This window comes from Zonotrichia albicollis, chromosome 9, assembly GCF_047830755.1.
Source record: "Zonotrichia albicollis isolate bZonAlb1 chromosome 9, bZonAlb1.hap1, whole genome shotgun sequence".
In the NCBI taxonomy this organism is placed as follows: domain Eukaryota; kingdom Metazoa; phylum Chordata; class Aves; order Passeriformes; family Passerellidae; genus Zonotrichia; species Zonotrichia albicollis.
In genome coordinates, this window is record NC_133827.1 from 33,483,919 (window position 1) to 33,505,398 (window position 21,480).

Here is a 21,480-nt window from a genome sequence, read left to right on the forward strand (position 1 = left end):
AAAAAACTGTCAGAAATATTCCATTCTATTAAACAACTGGTTCTTCAGAGCTTTCCCACAAGTGATATTTCTACATCCTCTGTCGCCCTGCTCAAAGCTGCAATGAAATAAAGTAATAGTTTTCATTTTCAAAATAAAAAAGATAACCCAATCTCTTGGCATCTGTTTGAATAAAACCGATTTGATATCTAATCTGACTTAAATGGATCAGAAATTAATGTACCAAAGATAAGGCAAATAGTTTCTATTTAATCACAGTCTAATTTGCCTGTCAATGTGAAGTCTACTACAAATCAAGACAGCAAGTAGCCTGAAGCACCAATTTATTTTCTGTCAGCAAAGGAAGGCTTATCTCCACAAACTTGCTGCCAGTTTTTTGTCTCTACAAAGTAAAAAATGCACTCCTCACTCACAGAAGAAACAGAAGTATCTGGAGGTGGATGCATGGAATATGTTCAAAAAAATCTTACTCTGTTTCAGTGTCTCAGAAAACAAGTCCTAGGTCAAAAGCCATTTGATGGGATCTCACAGAGATGAGAGAAGAAACACTAACATACATCTTGTGTTCTTTAACCAGGAAACTGTCTGTTCAGTTCAGCCAGCATTTCCTTGCTCTCATGGGTGTCTATGCAAACACAGAGCTGATCTGATGTATTTCAGTCAGTTCTAGTAACAATAGATAATATTTATTTTTGATTGTTTGCTTTTGCCACCTCTCCAGCACCTTCCTGTGTAGCTTTGAAAGAGCTTCCAAACTCCCTCTATGCTGCACCCCAGGAAAGAACAAAACAAAGACAATGTACCAAGTTAGCTCTTCCACACAGCTACAGTAGGGACACCAAAAAACTGCCCAAAAGGCTGAACTTGTCACAAAGCTTAGTTTAATTTGACAATCATCATAAGGCATCCATGTAAATGAAAAATTCCCACCAGGGTCACAAACATTCTCCCACTAAATAAAATATGTTAGAACAGAGGCCCGTGATTCCAAAAAACTCTAGTGGTTCCTGGTCTCGACCAGGCTGCCGCTGCTGGCAGTGGGGCCCAGGAGACGCAGCACCAACAGCGGCAGCTCCAGAAGTGTAAAGTCAGCTTGTACAAATCTCTTTCAATAGAACAACAAATGAAAAGGAAAGAGATTTGTGTAGAAAACATCATTCTCCATCCTTTCTGGGAAAACAAAACAGAATTTAAAAGATAATCCCATTCAAGGAGCAAAGAGCAGAGCTTGAAGTTCTGTAGCCCAAAATTGCTGATGGCCCATTTTTAAAACTAATGAAGCACTACAGAGGCCTGAGTTTATTATTGCTTTATCCCAGTTCAGCCCAGGCTAAGGCTATGGTGAAATCCAAATTAATTTAAAGCCAGAAAATGCAGATCCAGTAACAGCACCTAAGTCCTCATTCACACATGGGTGTAAACAGATACTTTTGGTGAAGAAAACAAAGCCCTCCCAAATTTCCTCCTCTTCCTGTCTATGCAGATCCCCATAGCAGGACTAAAATTTGCCCTGGAGTATAAAACAATTTCTCTCTCACATCTCTGTTAGCCGAGTCTTTTCCAAATGTTTTGCCTTTTGTTCATACTATCCTGGTGATGCATCAGCTCAGAGATGCCTTGTGGGAGCTCACAGAGAGCACACAGGTACCCACATGTTAAAAATTTTGTGGCACAGAGTCTAAGAACCATTACCTGTACTCTGCAATACCCCAGGACACTTTACCCTTGGCTTCCTGAGACCAAACAGCACAGAGGGAAGACAGTGTCTTACCATCCTACATGGCTGACCAGTGATCCAGAGAAACAGCACACCAGGGAAATGAAATGGCACCTTACTCCCACCATAAGTCAGAAAACAGACTTGGGTAAAGTGGGACTTAAAAGTTTCACATCAAGAAAGATGGTGCTTCCCTCAGATTATCATATGACAGGGCCACTGTTACTCAGGCAAACATTATTCAAGGCAGTAAAATCTTTGCATGGATATTTTCATGGCTGACCTACAGGCCAAGATATGCTGGGGATCTTAAAAAAATTACAGGTCTTGGTAATCCCTCCAAAAGGACAGAATAGAAGACACAGAGTGCATCTGATGCATGTGCCACACATCCTGACACACTAGCAAAGGTTGCAGCTAGACTTGTCAAAACAGTTAAAAAGATTTAGGCATCCAGCTAGTACCAGAATTGATGGCATTTGGGAACCTAATTTTAACTTTGAAAATTCAAGCCTACACATTTCTTTATTGCTTGTCCCATCGAGTGCAAAGGGAAAACTGAGGTTAGGGTTAGCAGAAGGATTTCAAATCCATCATAATGTTTCCCTGTTCTTTTTTATATATTTCTTAATATATACAAAGAGCATCATTATTATTATTATTTAGCCACCTATGGGCAGGGGGGAACAGGAGCTATTTAAAATTAGTTTCTCATTTAAGCATTAGTCCCCTTCCTCCCAAATCACAATACCTCTGTCACAGGAAGGAGCATAACATGAAAACATGTTTGCTGCCACTAACAATTCCTGAGTCTCTCCTTTGCAGAACTTTAGCCCAAATATTAGGACAATGACAGCTTGACACATACACACTCCCCAGCAACATACACACAGCAAGTAGGACATACTCCACAGCCTCAGTGGCCTCAGACAAGAAGAAAAAATAAGAAGAAAAAGAACACCCTCCCACCAAACAACAAATCTGAAGAAACCATCCAGAAGAGCCTCAGGAAAGGGAACTATCCACTTTCCATGGAGAAGCAACAGCCCAGGAGTCCCTGCCCAGTAAAAACTGAATCAAAATATTCATCACACAGCTGGTGGAGATCTCTGAAACCTGGCAGTATTACACACTGGATACTTGAAGGCACATTTGCTTTGTGTTTTGGGAGAGAAATCCAGTTAAAACACACTGCAGCTGCAAGGCTGAGGGAAAGGAGGCAACGCTTGGTATCTTTCCTCTGTTCCTGTCCCCATTTTCAAGCTTCGTGGCTGGCATGAACTGGTGATCTAAGCAGACACGTTGACATCCCTGAGTGAAATGGCACCATTTGTGGCCTCTGAGACTTTGTCCTCAAGCACCATTGCTGGTGTGTCTGTAGTGACTGCTGTAGTGTCTATGGCAGGAAGTGGATTCAAGCCCTGGGATAAGATCTGCTGGATCGTTTTCCGCAAATTGGGGTGCAGCTGGTTTTGGGTCTGGTAAAAAATTTCTAAGGCAAAAGACTTGAGAGTGCCAGTGCAAAGGTCCTCGTAAAGTGGAATTGTGTACATCCGAGACATCTACAAAAAAAGGAAAACAAGACAAAAACATTTCAATGAAAGTCAAGAAGTTCAGCTCTTCTACAGCTACACTCCAACAGCCCTGAGTAACTTCAGACTGCAGACAAACAACACATTTCTTCAAAAGACAGATGAGTCTATTCTAGGTCTGATGCAAGGATTTTTATGAATGGTAATAAAAAAAAAATCTGCTCTCCGAGACTGAGCTACTTCCACAAATAACAGAACTATTTTTAAAGGCCAAATAGAAGAGGCCACACTGAACACATGCATTAACCTTTTGCTCCAGCACAAAAACAACTACTGAAAAGAACTCGATGAGCCCTAGCCTTGCTTGAAGTGTAAATATTCAAATAATCACATGATTTAGTAGTGCAAAAACTTGTGGTCTGGAAAAGCCAGGGCTGCTACAAAGCAATACATAAAATGCATGGGGCAGAGCTAGGATAAGGGTATTAAGTCAGGCTAGAAAAGCAGAGATTATCTGTAGGCATTTGAAATTACATCTGCCCATTCCTCCCCACCGCTAGCAGGTGAGCCATGCTCAGCCCCTTCGCAACACACCTGGGCTACACTTGGCCAGGAAGCAGAAGTTCCAAGGTCTTTCACGTCGCATGTCTCATGCACATGTCTCATGCACTGAGAGGTGCAGTGAGTTTAATCCAGCAGTTAGTACCTGGTTTTCCAAGAAGCGACGGACTTTGTAAAGGTCTGGGTAATAGTCATTTCGGACTACAATCTGCAGCCAGCGGATACGGATTTCTGCATTCATGGAGTCCAGCTGAGAGGAGTAACATTCCGAGAGCTTTTTTATCACCTCTGAAGAGAGCACATACACAGAGAAAGAACTATGACCTATTTTGTCAATTTTGAGGGTCATCAAATAATAACTCATCAAATCTCAGAATCACAGAATCCGTTGGACTGGGAAAGACTTTTGAAGATCACCTATTCCAATCCCTCTGTGACATGGCCTGGGACATCAACCTGACTTTATAATGTCAACCAGAGGCAGGGATCTTTAGAATTCCATCAATTATTCCCTGGATAATTTTCTACTATCCTGGAAAGAGTACTCACCATGTGGCAGTGGTGATCCATCCAGCAATCTGTCCAGGAAAAGCACAGTTTGGAACGTTCTCCATTTAGTGAGGTCAACACTGCTGGCAGCAGCAACAGAGTCCAGAGGCTCTGTGGTCCAGAGTTTGAAGAGTGTCTCCACTGGTCTGGTCAGACTGGATCCCTGAGATAAGTCTGGCTCAGCTAATGGAGGTCCTGTAGCATTGAGCCAACGTTCAAACTCCAGTCCTGGAATGAGGAGCACCAAAAACGTGGAGCAGAGATTTCTGCAGGTGGCTTGGCTGCCTCAAAATTCAGGATTGCTTCTAGCATAGTTAAGGGAGGTTGTAACAACAGCAACCAATAGTTTTAGTGACACAACAGTCTTAGCAGCCTCATTGGGATAGCCTATGGAAAACCTGGAAGAGTGCCAGCAGCACTGCTCCAAACCTCACTGTGAGTTTTCTAGAGCTCAGCAGTACAGTAAGTACAAGAAACACACATGCTCTTAAGGCAGCCAGGTTGACAAGTACCTATGTTCAAATAATGCTCTAATATTTGTGTGCGTGCACTTCTCTCTCAGAATTTTGAGGAAGACTAACAAATATGGAGAAAACCCATTTTATAAAAAAAAGGAGGTGAGAGGGATGACTAAACTCCTCCTACCCACCAGCAAACCCAAGGAATTTATATTTATTTATGCAACTAATTAAAAAAAAAAAGTTTCTTCACAAGCAGCAGAGCCTGCTTTCCAGTTGCTCCTCTTGACCTTTTACCTCCTCTGTACTTTTCTAACCCATGGCAATACTTCCTGTTCCATACCATCTATGCTAAAATTCCCACCTTCTGCATCCCCTGAATATTAGCCAGGCAAAAATTAGCAACTTCTGTGGTTAACTCATTAGCCTACCAGTGGGCCAAATAAAACACAGAACTGCTGAGCTCATGCCGCAGCTTTTCCCATAGAAAACTCATCTCCACAGGCAGTTTCCTCTCCACAAATCCTGCAGACACCCAGTATCCTTAAGAGCTGTACTCTTACTGTCCAATGGGCTCAATAGCTATTCACAGGGATGGACACATGGCAGGATAACACGAGTCTCATTTCTTTAAGAAAGTGAGATAATAAGCACCTGGGAGGCCACAGACCTTCCACAAATCCACCAACTGCTATAAATAGGGAATATAATTGAAAGTGAAACATTCTGGAAGAGATTTTAGATGTATGGGCAGGATCTTGGGGAAGTTACAGTTCTCAAAGCACGCCTTCTGTTATTAAAATAGATGAAATTTCAACGTGTATTCACCTTTTCCCTGCATTTAAGCATGTGTAAATCTCACAAGCACTGATCATTCTGTCTGCAGAGTGAAGGTGAGTTAATGAGAAAGTTAACCAAGGGACAATCAGCTAATTAATGCCAAAATTCTTAGCAATTTCAGAGGTTCTCATTCCTCAGTGTAGAGGCAATAGCCACAAATTCTGTCAAGAACATCTGGTTGTTGCTGATCTATTTTGTTTGCCTTAGCATTTCCCTGTGCATCCTCCAAGCCAAGCACAAAATTCATCATCCAGGTTTTCTACAGTGCTTACAGTTAACTTAGTAAATCTCTTACCTGCTTTGCTCTCAACACATTGCTCTTTCAGTTCTGGAAAAAAATTCAGGAAGGAATCCAGAAGATCTTGAGCCACAACACTGGTAAATTTATACTTCTCAATGTAGGCCTAAAATAGTAAATGTTCAAATTATGACTAGAAGCAAGACAGCTTCCTTTTGATGTAGAATCACTGCATGCCACAACAACAACAAAAAAATACAAGCATAAAAGTAGGAACAATTATTTGAAGGTATAAAAAAAAGAAGAAAAATATTCTCCCTCCTCACCCACTTAAATAAAGAAACAAGAAAAAAGAGAGTAGCTGCAAATACATTGACAGCTGAGTATAATTTCATTTTCCTTTTCCAAAACAAAGCAGTAGCTGACAATTTTCTATAGGTTTTGTAAGTGTGCTTCCAGGCACCAACCTGCCCCAATACAGTAACTCAAACCCTTTGTCACCCTGGGTAAAAAATCCAAGTTAACACTTTTTAATAGTGAATCAAGTCACATCTTTCCAGTCACACACAATATGTGCTGGAACAGCTTTCTAATTACTTGGACCACAGAACAAGTGATAACAAATATATACTACTGCTCTGTATCTAGCACCTCATGAGATCAGAATCTTAGAAATCTTGTACAAAGATTCATGTAAGCTGACAGGCCCACAATTTTCCTCCATCTCTGACACACTTGTATTCGACATTACCCTTAACAATTAGTCACAGTGAAAGAATCTGGAGGAAAAACCCCAACAACAAAAAATCAGCTCTAAATCTCAAGAAAACACATATTTATACTCACTCTTAGGAAGGAGTCAAAGTGTCTGGGGTCACCACAGAGCTGGGACAGGTAGTAAACAAAGCAGTAGCCTTTCTCATAGGTGAAGAGGTTCATTAAATTACTGGGATTTACACCTGAAAGAAGACAACACGACAAGAAACTAATGAGGAGAGTGATTTCCAGCCCCTTCTGAGTTATACAGACTCCTTAGAGATCACCAAGGTGAGACATAGTGACTTAATAAAAACTAAGCTTGTTGTCAGTACATTTAAGTTACTGCAGTAAATAAATAGATGCAATCCAAAGACACAGCCTGAATTTTTTTTTTTTTTTTTAATCAGTCATTGTAAGGTAAGTAGTAACTCCCAAAGGAATAAGCCACTTCAAACTAGAGGTCACTGAAAACAGATCTGGAACTTGAAAAAAACTTATTTTTTCTTTTTTCAGTGCCAGGTTCTGGGAATCACCATACCACAAGTTTTCAAAGATATCAATAAAAGGTAATCACCACTTGCTCCTTTCTTCAGGCTTTCACACAGCTTTTCCATTTCATTTGACTCCAATATCATCTCCACTTGCATTTTAGGTTGTTTCAAATATCATCTAGATAGAAGACAGCTTCACCCACCCAACTGTGACCACAGACCTAGAGAACTACCAGTGAAGGAGACAGGTAAATGTGGAGTGCAGTCATGCATCTGCTCAAGGAATAACCAAACAGCCTCTGCACAGCTCAACTCAAAGCATGACCTGGTTATCTGCATGCTAAATACATACATAGTTCTTACATGAACACATAAAGAGAGGAACACTGAATAGCAGAGGATTTTATATTATGTTCCCAAATATTTCCATTTTAAATACTTTATTTTACATGTCCAGAATTGCAAACCCACACAGCTTTCAAGGCAGTTTTTCACATACTTTCTATTCAGTAAGTCCGTTCTTACACAGAACAGTATCTATAAAGATGAGCTATCCAACCTTGAAAAAAGCTTGAAAGCAAAGCTTCCTTACTTGTTTTTAGACTTGTTTTTACAAACCAATTTTTTTTTTTCAAAAAGATATGTAAATATTAGTAATTTTTTGTGAATATTTCACCATGGATATACAGAGGTGTAAAATTTTGTCTAGAGCAGCCTCAGCCAAAAGCAATACCTGGCTCCAGTTTAACCTGAAGCTTGCTGACCGGGTTGTCTTCTCCAAGGAGCTTCATCTGTCTGTGGAGAGCATCGAGGCGGAATGCAGTCTCCAAACATGTGAAGGCAGCTCCTACCCCAAAAAGTAACTTGTTAGTTGTGGGAAAATGATCAGCAAAAGCTGATCTGTGCAGGACTGGCACAGGGACAAACCAAAAGCTGCTGCAAGTGCAAAAGACAAAACAGTGAGACAGAATCACAGTAATGTATTGGCAGAGGAACTTGAGTGCAGAGCACCCTTGTAATTAGTAATGGAAGTCAGAGCCTAACCCAGTGTATTTCCTCACTCTGATCATGCATCAGGCTGCACTGGAAACCAAAACAGCATGAAAACTATGCTAAAGTTTACATCTTTCACATCATCTCATCAGTTCTTGCAAGACAAAGAGGGCAGCATTGAAAAAAGTACTGTACAGGTAACTTTCAGGGAGCAATCAAGTGCTGCAAAAGCACACTGTCACTGGTAGAACAGTAAACACAACTCCTTAGTCAGCGCCAAGAATTACTAAGCAAATGTCACCTCTTGAGTGGAAAGAGAAAAGAACTGGATTTGGTTATTGTATTACAGACCCTGTCTCTATTTTAAAGCTTTATCTATCATCCTACCAGGTTTTTGCTCTAAGTATTTCACCTTCCTCTCATTAGGACTTTTTACAGCTGTGACTGGGTAAGCTCCTCCTTCTCCCTAATTGCAATATACAGCATTCCATGCTTTCAAACCAAACCTGCTGTATTACACTGCCAAGTCAAGAGATCTTTCCTATGCCCTTTCAGACATTAGGAGCCGCAGAAAATGGATTTTCAGATTCAGAAGATACTTAACACCCATAACTATTAAAAGTTTTGCCTTCTTTGCTGAGTTTTTAACCTGAAATCAGGTTATTACATAACACAACCTCAGACTCTCAGTGTAACACCCAAATCCTACATAGCCAAATGTGAATTAAGAACCAGGATATATCTGGAAAACAAAAGAACCTGTATGAACAGAGAAGGAAGTGGACCTGCTTCCCAAGGGAAAGCAAGAACTAGGGTAACTAGTGTTAAGGGCAATTACTTCAAGCTACAGAGAGGAGAATTAAGCAAGATCCAAGAGGAGTGGTAGTCAGTGGACTCATATTTCCCTAAACAATATCATTGCAAAGATGCCTATTTACTATCAACAGAAAAGACTCCAGAAATTATGTCAGGGAGGGTAAGATTTAGATCAAAGGTCTGTCTTGGAAACAAAATAGAATGGAGAAAGAGCTTTCTAAAGAATTGCACAGGGAAAGACATTTTTTAGTTTCCCAGCAAATGCTTCTTGAAACAACCAGCTCTAGAGAATAGACCAAAATCAGAAAGGATTTTGTTCTATGTTGGATGGAACAGACTAAGATGATGAACAGGTTGATATCTGCTGACCTACCCACATTACTGCCATGCATAATGTGACTTAGGACAGCACTACTCACTGAGAATTACTCAACACAAAACAGCTTTCAAAGATATATAATATGCATTGTAACATCTCCATAGATGCTCAGAGCACTTCTTTGCCTAAACTTGTCATCAGTTCATGTCCAAAAACAATATACATGAATAAAAACAAATGCTTTCTTCTAAACATTTTTGCTGTCAAGATTTCTAGGAACTTTTCTAAGATTGTTTACATTGGATGCTTGAGAAAACACATGGAACTGGCTTTTAAGAATATAACAGGACAAACTAGAAAAACATACATTCCCATGATTGACTTCAATAACAAGCCAATTAAACTCAAAAGAAAGAGGAATAATTTACTACTCATATATTTAAAGACAGCATCATAAAACTGACCTGTGAAATTCACTGACACAAGCAAAGGCAGGGTTTACAATGCTGCAGGAAGCCTCCAGTACATAAACAGCTACATAAATCTGCATGTTTTTTTAATATTACTGCCACCATTCTTTTTAACAGTAGGTAGCTACTAACTGATCAGAATTAAAAGGACGCTTGTTCAGAGGACAGTTGTTTCACAATGTAACTTTTATAAGATTTCTTACATCTTTCTCTGACGCATCCTCTGCTGACCTTGCTCTGACATATCAGCCCCTGCCTGGTACCCAACAGTAGCTCCAAGTCCCCACAGCATTGTGCTAACACAGCTCACTCAAAGCCCCTGGTACCATATCCGGTATTGAGCCCACTAAAGCCAAGACAACGTCAAACTCTAAGTATGCAACATGTTCAACACAAACTTTGGGGCTGTGTGTGGGTGTGCGTTCCAGAAATAAAACAAAGCCTAACTGAAAACCAGCTCCCTACAGACTTCTGAGCTTCCAAGGCAAACACTGTGAGCAGGCAGCTCAGAGCTGTGGCAAGGAGGAGCCCAGGAGGAGCTCTGGAGCTGTACCGTAGGTCTCGGTGGTGATGCGGCGCTGCGCGTAGGTGGCCAGGCCCTCGCTCAGCCACATCTCCTCCCACGTGGCGTTGGTGACTGCGTTCCCAAACCAGCTGTGGGCAACTTCGTGAATGACGTCAATGATCAAAAACTCATCGCTCTCCAGAATGGAAGAGATGATGAAGGTCAAGCATGGGTTTTCCATGGCAACAATAGGGAAGGAAGGAGGAAGAAAAACAATGTCATATCTAAAATTAGGGAGAGAAGAAAGAAGAAAGGACATGAGTAAATTGGAGATAGAAGACACACAGTAACATTTTCTGTTTTCAGAAGACACAGTAACATTTTTCTTTCTTTAGGGAAGGCTCTTCTGAGACCTTCTTGTGACTTCAGGAACAAACTTTCTATACCAGTGGTGCCTAATTCTTCTGATCAGAGGATCACAATTTATTTTGTTGGCCAAGGACCTGCTTATGTTTGGATGTAAAGACTTGACAGTCTTTTGATGTCATCAAAAGAAGCATTGTGCTCCCTTCACACACACAAACTCATCACAAGTTGTATATCTGGGAGCCACAAAAACTGTTTACACTATAAACAGTAGTGGAACACAGTGCTGAGTCCCCCAGAGGCTCCCAGGAAAGAGAGAGGCTAGGAAGCTGTCAATGAAGGAATTGATTTCCTACACATGCAGTGTCATCAAAATAACTTTAATCTGTCTGCTTTGGAACACAACGGTAATATTTGTTTTTTCTTTACCAGTGATCAGCACTGGCACACGAGGCCATGTTCTCAGATTATTTGAAGCAATACTTGTTAAATCAATAACAAGGCAATCTTCCTGCTTACCTTTAGCAAAGAAATAAAGGAAACCTTTGTAAGCATTTTCTCCCATCGAAAGAGGCAAGCATTCTCTCAAAACCACTCTTTTTTAATATATAGTCAAGCTTTTCAAGAGCTATTAATGTTGGTGTGGGGACTTGGACTCTCAATGAGTCTATACTGAGATATTCAGTATTCTCAGGCATGCCACAATAAATGCAGAAATAAATGAGATAAATAAAACAACCATACATTTTAAATGGTGTCTGGCCCAGTGCTGGACTTACATCACCAAACACTGTAGTATGAAAATCTTCATTCCTCAGGAAAGAACCACTATTTAGAAACCTCCACTTCAAACTGGAGATTCCTAAACAGTGGATCTTTTCACTGCAAACCAGCTAAAACACCCTCATGTCTCCATGGTCCTTCCTGTCACTTGTGGAGACAAAACTCCAGAGTCTGTTTTCAACTAATACAATGCTGCCAGCTGAAATGCTAGTTTGCCCTGCTATAGGGAGAAAGCATGATCATTTCTCAATACTGTTTTATTTTGTTCCCATTGCACATTCCCAGGAGACTGATTAAACTCACCTTCCCCATATATAGGGGCCATACAGACTCTCTGCAGCAGTCAACCAGCGTTCCACAATGCCAGAAAGTTTGCTGATGGCTGTTGGCAGCAGGCAAGGCTCTGCCCACACTCTGCTCCTGTCAGAAAACAGAAAACATCAGGTGATACTTCAGCAAACTGAATTATCTCTCAGAAAAAAAAAATAGCCTTACCACACTTCCATGTATGGTAACAGAGCAAGGAGACCTCCCAGCAGACCTGGGCCTTTCTAGACTAATGCTCCATGGAACATGGCAAGAGGCAACCAAAAATCCCTTCAACAAGGCTATGAGAAAGCAGCTGTAATGACTTCAGGGAGCACTAGGCAACATTTATGGAAGAGGAATATATATTTGCCAGTGCAGTGCCATGAATTTCTTTATACCCAACTACACTTCAAAGTCTCTGTGCTCACAGCTCATGAACCCAACTGTTCCCTTTTCAATTACTCAAATCCTTGCTACTTTACAGTATGAAGCACTGTACAGAGACATAAAATGCAGAATGAACTCACTGCAAATCTTACCTTGGACCTATGTCTGCATGTATGAGGTCTCCAGCCACTAGGGCCACTAGGTAAGCAGGAACTGGATATTCCATGTAAAATTGATATACACCTTCCTCTTCTAGGTAGGAGCTTTGGGTGGCACTCATCAACACCTGTATGCCTGCTGGAGCCTGGAAGACCATCATCATACACATCAACTCACCAGATAATCACAGCTGAATGACTGAACCACACATCTCTAGTTCATTTTCATCTATGCCTGATGATGTACATTAAAAATAATCATTTACATAACACAAAATGTAATATTTCTGTGAGGTTTTATACCACAGTCTGCCCAATCCATGAAAACATAACAACAAAAGATATTACTCCTCCTATATGCCAGCTGGCCAAAAGCACCCACATATTAAATTATTTCATCTAAACAAAATGCAACATTATTTGATGCTGATTTCAAAAGACTTCAGGTTTTTTCTTTCAAAAACTGGTACAATACAGTTGAGTATTATCATCATCAATAACCACTATTGGAAGGGGCCAGCCAAATTCTTCATATTTTTATTTCACAATTACTCTTTCAAGTACTGAGCACAAGGAAGGCAAGACCCACACATGGTAGGCAACAGAGTTACCTTCGAGGCACTACCCTGATTCTGGCCCAAGAACCAGAATTAGACCTAAAAAATTCAGTATTCTTTATAACACTGAATCACAATATTTTTAGCAGATGTAAACTGCTAAAAATACATGATGTAACTACACTTTCACAAGTTAACAGCAGCTAAGAGCTCTGTGAACCATCCCCAGGCATCCCTTACCTTGACAGTAGCTGAGTAGGTGCATTTCACTGCAGGGGTGTCGAAGCAGGGGAAGAAGGAGCGGTTACACACTGAGTGTCCCTGGGTGAAGACAAAGGGCTTGGCATTGCCATATGTCAGCTCTGGATCCAGCCACCAGATCTGTTGAAACACGACGGGAAGAAGAGATGAGGGAAACAGACAATGTGATAAGGATGAACTGCCAAAACCAAAATGTGCATGAAGAGGATTGTGGCGGAGAAGCACCACCTCAGCTGTTTAGCTCCCCAGATGAACACCTGGCACAGGGCACATTTCCATCTCTAACAATACATCTTTCTATGCTGTTTTATTTGCTGGGAATACTCAGAAAAATTCTTACTGTCTGAACACTGAGTGGTGACACGTAACATAGTGACTGCCAGCCACTCACTATTTCTGCTATATCAATTTGCTTGGTTAATAACAAGTCCCTAACAAACATCCCCAAAACCTTCTTCTCAAAGGGGGTACTCTGGCTATCTCCATCTTTAAAACTAAATATGAATAGAAGGGGTCAGGTAACATAAGCTGAAAAGAAAAAAAAAAAAAAAAAAACAACCCAAAACAAATCCAAATCCACAAACCAAAAATCCCTGAAGCTGAACAGTGTACACAATATTATCTGTGACCCTGACACTGCCCTCCTGGCTGAAGCATCAAACATTTTGACACTATGCAAAAAAGTCAGTATATGTAAGAAACATCTGGTCAAGGACACTGGAGGCCCCTTTTTACAAAATGGATAAGGAAATTCTGGGTGGTCACAAAAGAAAAGCCAACAAAACACACCACTAAGCATGTCAATTTTCAGTACCAAACAGCAAATAAATCACAAGTCAGACCCTCAGCAAATAATTAGAGCAGATTAAGAATAATAAGAAAAAGCCCAATTATTTGCCTTTTGGTCTTTCTGTTTAAATGTTTGTGCTTTCACGTGCTCCCTGCCTTCAACTTTGAAGTGTAGAAGCAATTTTAAATAAGGATTTCCTTGTAATCCTAGAACTCTGGAGCTGAACTCTGATGGAAAATATCAAATACTGTGAAATGTGCAATAAAATTTGAACCACTGGAAGTCTTGGAAACAGTCAAGCACAAGGAATAAAACTTCTGAGTCTGCTGAATTCTTAGATCAAAGCAACCAATAAATCTGAGATCAGGGAACAGCAGTTAGTGCAAATACTAGTTCAGTTTTAGTCCTCAAGGGAAAGCAACGGAACACAGAAGAGAAGTCTGGGTACGGCTCACGTTTTAACAACATGTTACAACTCTGACTCCTAGTTAACTTTTGGAAGTTAAAGTTTTCTCTGTCTCCTTCTGTCCTATAAGGTTACTTTTTGATATCTTCCCTTGCCTGTAGACCTTTTTCCTCAGATGCCAGTGTGCTTCTCTCCCAAATCATCCACTGCAGCAGCCCCCCAGGGATCAGTGAAAGGTGAGGACAGGAAACCGAGTCAGCAGTTTCAGTTATTCCCATGGAGTCTCACACTTCTGCTGGCAAATGTTTGGGGTTTTTTAGGAGAGAAGAATTACAAAATTAAAAGCCTTTATCTAAAAGTAAAATTAATCTCTTGAAATTTGTTTTAAGATTACCCTCTTCTATTTTGAGCCTGTAGGGCCAGAATCAAGCCTAAAGCAGGACTTTCTAAAGGAGCCCTGTCTGTTCACACCCATGTGCTGCATTTCAGTATAGCACTGCCCACAACCCTGGGTCACAGCCCAGGGGCACCTCCACATCTACAGATTTCCACTACATGTCTCATGGATACTTGCTTTTCACAGCAATGAATATAATGTCTGCAATGCCACGTTATGGAACCAGACACAGCTGTTCCAGAAGGCATTTGGGGACATATGTCTCATTGCATACCAGTAACTAGGAACTTCCACCCAGAACACACATTTACAAAAAAATGAAGGTGCTGTATTTAATACAGGGCAGTAGTTTTCTAAGGATCCAGGGAAGAGGCTCAGAAATTACATTTCAATTTCTGCCCCAATGCTTTTTAAAAACACTCATCTGATCAGTGGCTTTGTGCTTGCATCACAAAGTCTGACTTCCAATCCTATCGCTGGCCCTGATGAAGAGACTCATCTTCAAAACATTGTTTCCTTTGCTTTTTGAGAGACAGAAGAGGCTAACAAAGAAAACAGAGAGATAAGGCACCACCACACCTAAGTTGCAACACTTGAGTAGGAAGGAAAAAGGGCTGACAGACAATGTCTTTACAGCAGAGAGACAAGGGGAAGTTCTCCCTGAGCAATGCAGGAGGAAAACATAAGCAGGAAGGGAAGGGGAACCAAGAGTTGATTCTTGTTTACAAGAAACTCCATAAATTAAGGACAACTTCTTTTCAACCAGTACTGCTTTATTTGACATTTGGTTGAAGTTAAGTGAAACACCAGCCCCACAAGCCAAGAGGGAAAACATTTGCAGAGGATGAAGTATTTTTTTCCCCTGTTTTCTAACGTCTGCAGCTACATGGCAAGCCTCTGTCTCTCTTTCCAGACACACTTGGAACAATGATGAAAGTTATCCTGAAACAATATAAATAGATCTGTAATATAAATAGACCAGGCTATGCTGCTGGACAGAGGCAGGGCTATGGGCTGGGGAAAATGAGTATAAGCAGCATCCCAGAAAGGAGTGAGAGGCACAGGGTGCTGCTGGGCAGGTGGTGGAGCAGAGGGACAGAGCAGCATTTGGGGCTGTATCATCTACTCCACATGCAAATCCCTCCTGCACTTCCCCTTGGGAAATACACATGACATCATCATCATGCTCTTCATTTTTATCTAGCTTTTCATGTATACAGGAAAGCTGTTTCACACATTAAAGCTGTTCTGTGGTGCATTTCAATTAAAAGACCTGCTGCATGATTCCTCTGCTGAACAAAGGCTTTTGGCAGCCCAGGCTTTCCCCTGCCCACATACTGCAAAGAAGTCCACACTTTATAAGACACCTGCCAAGAGTATAATTTTTATTGACTTAGATCATAATCTTTTGCCCAAATCTGGCAAATGACAAAGGCAATTAGCTAAGCTTCTTTTAATTTTAAACCTCTCCATGTTCCTACATGCATTATTGATGAAGGTGGCAGAAGAGCTGCAAAGCCACAGCTTCTGTTCTAGGCAAACAAGCTGCTCTATCTGATGACAAAGTAAACAAAACACCTGAGATGCAGAGCACGTGACACAAGCAAGGCACACCTGGGCAGCAAGTCCTTCTATGGGGACTGAGGAATCAAGACAAATCTAAGGAATTACAGGGATGTTTCTAGCACTGCAGAGAGAGCTGTCCTTTCTGCTAAATCCTGAAGATGAGGAAATGTTATAATTTTTGTACCAGAACCCAGAGGAGGATTTGCATTTAAAGAAAGAAAATAGCACTGCCGCTAAGATGTGCACTGCCAAATCAGAGAAATGGCACAGTGGGCAAGAGACAGGGGCAGATTTTTCTCTCTAGGGAAGGAAAAAAGAAAATATCACACAAGAGTATTACCAAGAATAAGGGATGAGGTAGAAGAAGAAGAGAAAGAACAGGACTATTGTCCCTGATATATCTGATCACTGTGTGCCTTCAGCCCACACCAGGAGAGATACACAATGATTGTGACAGTCTTGCCTCTGATGGAAACTGGTGATGTACTGAGCATATGGTTTCCTAACAGCACAGGGAGCTGGAATGCTCTGTGAAAGGCAGATTTAATCTCTCAGCTGTCTCTCAATGTCCATCAAACAACCAAAGATCTTGGCTTCTTCCTCCACATGAGAAATAATGGGACAGTCAAATAACATGTCCAGATGGCTCAAAGCAAGTCTATCAAGACAACAGGTTTCCAATTTTAAACACTACTATCTCTGCTGCTGATCTTACTGCCAACACATTCACACTGCACTGTAACATGTATTTACTGTTTTATAGGTCCCACAAGTATGATAAAGGTCCCACAGAAAATAAACCCTGACCTAAGGAGAATACATGCCTAGAATGGCCAAAGAAAATAGAACTTTTATAAGAGAGAGGTCTGACATTGTAAATCTGTGCCTCACTGACAGAAAAGGGACTGCCAGGATATTTACAAGACATGAGTATAAACCATTTGACCCAAGGGTTACTCGTCCCTGTTAAAGTGCAGGGCTGGGCCAAAAAACAGCAGTGACAGAGAGCACTACAATAGCACCAAATCACTTTGGATCCAAACAAAATAGCTCAGCAGGCTGAACATGAAGGGCTACAACAGGTGCTACTCGAGGACAAATATTTTGCCAGCCAAAACCTACAACAGAGAGTGAACAAACATGGTAGGATTTATGTCAGTGAGCATGCCTGCTCCTGCTTTCCAGGATCACTTGGGAAGGGCAGTGCATGTCCCCAGTGCTGTGACCATCAATAATCTTGACATGAGCCCTTGCAGCTTCGGTTCAGCTGAAGCAGGACACATGTTAAAGGTACAATAAAGACTTCAAAGAACAGTATAAAGAATAGGTAGCTCACCTCTGATCCATGGGGAGCAAGACAACAATAGAGGGAATGGAAGAAATGTCCTCCAGCATCCACACAGGACTGTGTGTGGGGCCAAGGAGACAACACACAAATACAAGGTGAGATTAAATGGACATCACATCAACCCTGAACCTTCCAGTGGTTTTCACATTCCCAAAGCCAGATCAGTATTCCAGTCATACTGAGATCACTTCTCCATAGACTCAGCAGGACAGGCTCTCCCTTTGGCAACAGGGCTGGCAAAACACAGGGGAAAGCACAGGCTGGCCTAAAATAAAACAATTTGTTCAAGAGGAGGAAAGCACGTTATCATGTACTTTGGGAGGTGTGGCTCAGCCAGACTGAGAACGATTACACAGCACACAGCAATGCCAAATTAGCTTTAAAGCCTTCTCACCATAAACAAGGCAGAGACTGGACAAAAGAAACAGGTTCCTTCATAAACCCGGGAAAAAATAATGAACGGAATTTTCTGAACACACTGTGAGCTACATGGCAGAGTATTGTACAAGGAAATACTAAAGCCAGGAATTCCAAAGGTGAAAAGGAACAATATCCAAGTGGATCTGAACTTTACAAGTGACAGAATCTTCCTTAATTTTTGCACTTCTAGTGAAAGATTAGAACATTAAAAAGTCACCATATGACCATAGGAAACTTCTGTCAATAAAAGTCTTCATGTGGAACTCACTATTCCGAGTGAGCCAATGTATTAAGACTACCCAGATCATTCCAAGGATGAAATTACTTTTGTAATCTTCCATGTAGTATTAAAATTAGACAGAGAAACACCCAGCAAACACATCCTAATCAACAAGACTTTCCTATCAAGAGGAAAGGCCTGCTACTTACTTCCTGTGGGTTGTGCTGCAAGAAGCTTTTATTATTCAATTCCTGCTCTTGTTAAATACATTGTAAAAGCCAAATAGATCTACACATTTACTGATTTTGACCAGTGCAACAGCAACACCAAATCAGAGGACTGAGAGAGAATTCCTCTAGGCAACATAGATGCAACAAAGTTGCAAGACTCTTATAAAAATACATCTCTTTTGTAAATAGATTCATGAACCACATGATGAAAATCACCTCAATTTCCAGCCTGTACGGTAATAAACAGAACTGATGTTTACGTGAGAACTTCATATTTTCACCTAAAACTTAAAAAACTTCTTAAAAACACAAGATCTGATAAGCAGCACCTAAAAGGCTGGGAATAAAGTGCTTCTAAATACCAGGGGTTTAAAAGAAGCGACAGAATTTACAAAGCACTTCACTGCTGAAGAAAGTGAATCCACAGACATGGAAGCACCTCCATGGCTACGTCCAAAGGGGCGTTTTGGGCCACTTCTCATCCTTTTTTTCAGCAGATAACTTGTAGGAACCTGTGGAATCACCCCTGTTCTTCTCAAAGCTCCTGACCATGGCTCACTGGAACACCAGCCTAGCTGTGCAAGGCCTAATTTTGTTAGCAGTTGGCAAAACCCCCAGGGAGACTCCTACATTGTGCATGACATAATTTATCCTGAAGGACTGGGTCAAGGCAGGAGTTTGCAAATTTTCACTCTTCCCGCCAACAACTGCAATGTCCTTAAAGAACGAAAAACCTTCAAATTACAATAGCGAGGGGGGATGAATAGGCTTGGGGTCCACAGGATGGGGGCAGACAGAGGGAGAGAGGCTGGGTCGGTCCGGGCACCGCTGCTGAGCGCGGCGGGGCCCGGCGAGGCTGGCAGTGCCGAGAGTCCCTGCGGGCAGGGCACAAATGCTGCTGCCCGGCGGGCTGGCACTGCCAGGCCACGGGGCCAGGGGCAGGACCGGAGAGGCTGGCACCGAGACACCTCCCGCCGCCTTTGCTGAGGAGCCGGGACGCTTCCCCGACCGTCACTTAGAACAGGAGCAAAGATGCGCGGGCGGCACGGGAGGGCTCTGCCAGCCGCCCCGGGACCCGGTTTCCTACGTTACCAACCCCCGCCCGGTACTCACGGCGGGGCCGTCGGCCGTGGTGTAGCGGACGATGATCTGGAAGGGCTGGTGCGGCTGGAGGGCGGCGGGCAGGGAGACGGTGAGGGACGAGCCGTAGTCGGTGAAGGGGTCCACCCTGAAGCCGAGCGGGCAGGCGGAGCAGGGTGCCTGGGCGAAGAGGGGCAGCGGCGGCGGCGGCTCGGCGGCGGCGGGCGGGGGGCCGGCGGGCGGGTCCCCCGGGGGGGCGGCGGGGGGCAGCGGTCCGGCGGCGATGCAGGGCGCCGAGAGGAAGGTGGCGGTGGCGGGCGGGCTGGCGGCGCAGGGCGGCGCGCAGGGCGGCGGCGGCGGCGGGCAGGGCGGCGGGGGCGGCGGGGCCGGAGCGGCGGCGGCCTCGGCGGGCGAGAAGGCGAAGGCGCAGGGCGCTTCCCCGGCCGCGGCACGGCGGAAAGCGGCCGAGAGGACGCGCAGCGCCGGGTGCACGTCCAGCACCAGGGCGCGGGGCTGCGGGCGCAGCGCGCAGAGCTCCAGCACCAGGCAGCCCGCCAGCGCCCGCGTCTCGGGCCGCAGCTCCAGCCCCAGGTGCAGGTGCCTCAGGCTGAAGAGCTGCGAGCTGGACGCCGACGCCACGTCCGGCGGCGGCTCAGGAGGCGGCGGCGGGGCCGGCGGTGCCTCCGGCCCGGCCGCGGAGCCCTTGCGGCAGCAGCACAGGCCGGGCGGCCGCGGAGCCGGAGCCGCCATGGAGCGGCGGCGGCGGAGGAGGAGGAGGAGGAGGAGGAGGCGGCGGCGGAGGCGGCGGCTGCTATGTGAAATCCATGGGCGGGCGGGGAGGAGGGAGGCCCCGGCGGCCGGAGCGGCCGGGGCGGGGAGGGGGAGGCGGAAAGGACCGGCCGAGCGAGCGCAGGGCCCGGGCCCGGACAGCAGCGGCGGGCGCGGCCGCCGGGGGGCGCCGCGGGGGCGCCGAGGGGCGCTCGAGGGCCGCCCCGCCCCGCCCGCTGCGCGCGCAGCCACCCCGCCCCCGGCCCGCCTCAGCCCGGCCCGGGCACGGCCGGACCCAGGGCGGGCACCGAGACAGTCCCGGAAACCGGCACCGCTCCGGGAGAGCAGCGGCCACTCTTTCATTCCCTCATTCCCTCACGGGCGTGGGTATCCGCGCGTGCCGCCCGCCATGCGCGCCGGCGACTCCGTCCAGCCGTGCCCCTTTCGCAGGGCAGCTTTAAAGGGCCCACGCAGAGCTTCCCTCCCTCTCGCATAGCCCAGCCCCGGGGCCTGGCCCGGACACACCGATCCCAGAACTCCTGCTCTGGGCACGGCCATTGGCCACAACAGCCCGCTCGGATCACTGCTGTGCCCTCAGAGCCAGCTCTGTCCCTCTGAGTGCCTCACTTTCACCGTCCCCAGCTGCACCAAAACACCCCCAAAGCCTCCACGGCTCCCAGCAGGGCTGATTATTGCACCCTCATCCCACCAGTAACGAGTTTGGCTTCCTCACTCCTCCTGGTCACACCCCCACATCGAGCTCACAGCTAACCCTAAATAACCTCCTTTCTCCCTGCATCCCCCCCACACCCGTTTTTTGGTTTTTTTTTTAATCCCTTCTCTCCCGGCTGCGCTACGCATGGTTTCCTGCTCCAACTCTCACTGAAAACTGGCCCCAGAGCCCAGGTCAGATATAATGTATTTTCTCTTCCCCAGAACTCGGGGTAATCAATTACACACCCTCTACTGCTGCCTTCCGAAATGGGAAAGGGCAGAAATCACAAAGTTATCAGCTTTGTACAAGCACTTGTTTCTCTGCATGGCAACAGCCGGAGACAGCAAGCTGGAAGGAAGGAGGTGTGCGCAAGTAACTGTGATTTGCACTCCCACCAGCCCAAGAGAAGTGCAGTCTCTGCCCCATGTAGTGATGCTTCTGTAAGTTATTTTCACTCTAATTTTCACTGTT

General features: G+C 44.2%; 1 protein-coding gene across 2 annotated transcripts; it reads right to left on the bottom strand.

The window, feature by feature from the left end:
• Positions 1-859: 859 nt before the first annotated feature.
• Positions 860-20,502, bottom strand: RNPEPL1 (arginyl aminopeptidase like 1). Of its 2 annotated transcripts, none has more exons than XM_026792075.2 (11): positions 19,560-20,499; positions 13,049-13,189; positions 12,246-12,397; positions 11,701-11,817; positions 10,297-10,532; positions 7,879-7,992; positions 6,742-6,854; positions 5,953-6,061; positions 4,360-4,587; positions 3,956-4,098; positions 860-3,279 (listed from the first exon to the last, which is right to left on the bottom strand). In XM_026792075.2, exons 1-11 carry the CDS (start codon positions 20,274-20,276, stop codon positions 3,007-3,009), a joined length of 2,343 nt encoding a protein of 780 aa, XP_026647876.1. In that variant the 5' UTR covers positions 20,277-20,499; the 3' UTR covers positions 860-3,006. The 2 variants fall into 2 exon arrangements, 1 of the variants encoding a protein (XP_026647876.1); XR_012581661.1 differs by having other exon boundaries at positions 3,139-3,279; positions 3,844-4,098; positions 19,560-20,502.
• Between the last annotated feature and the right edge of the window lie 978 nt (positions 20,503-21,480).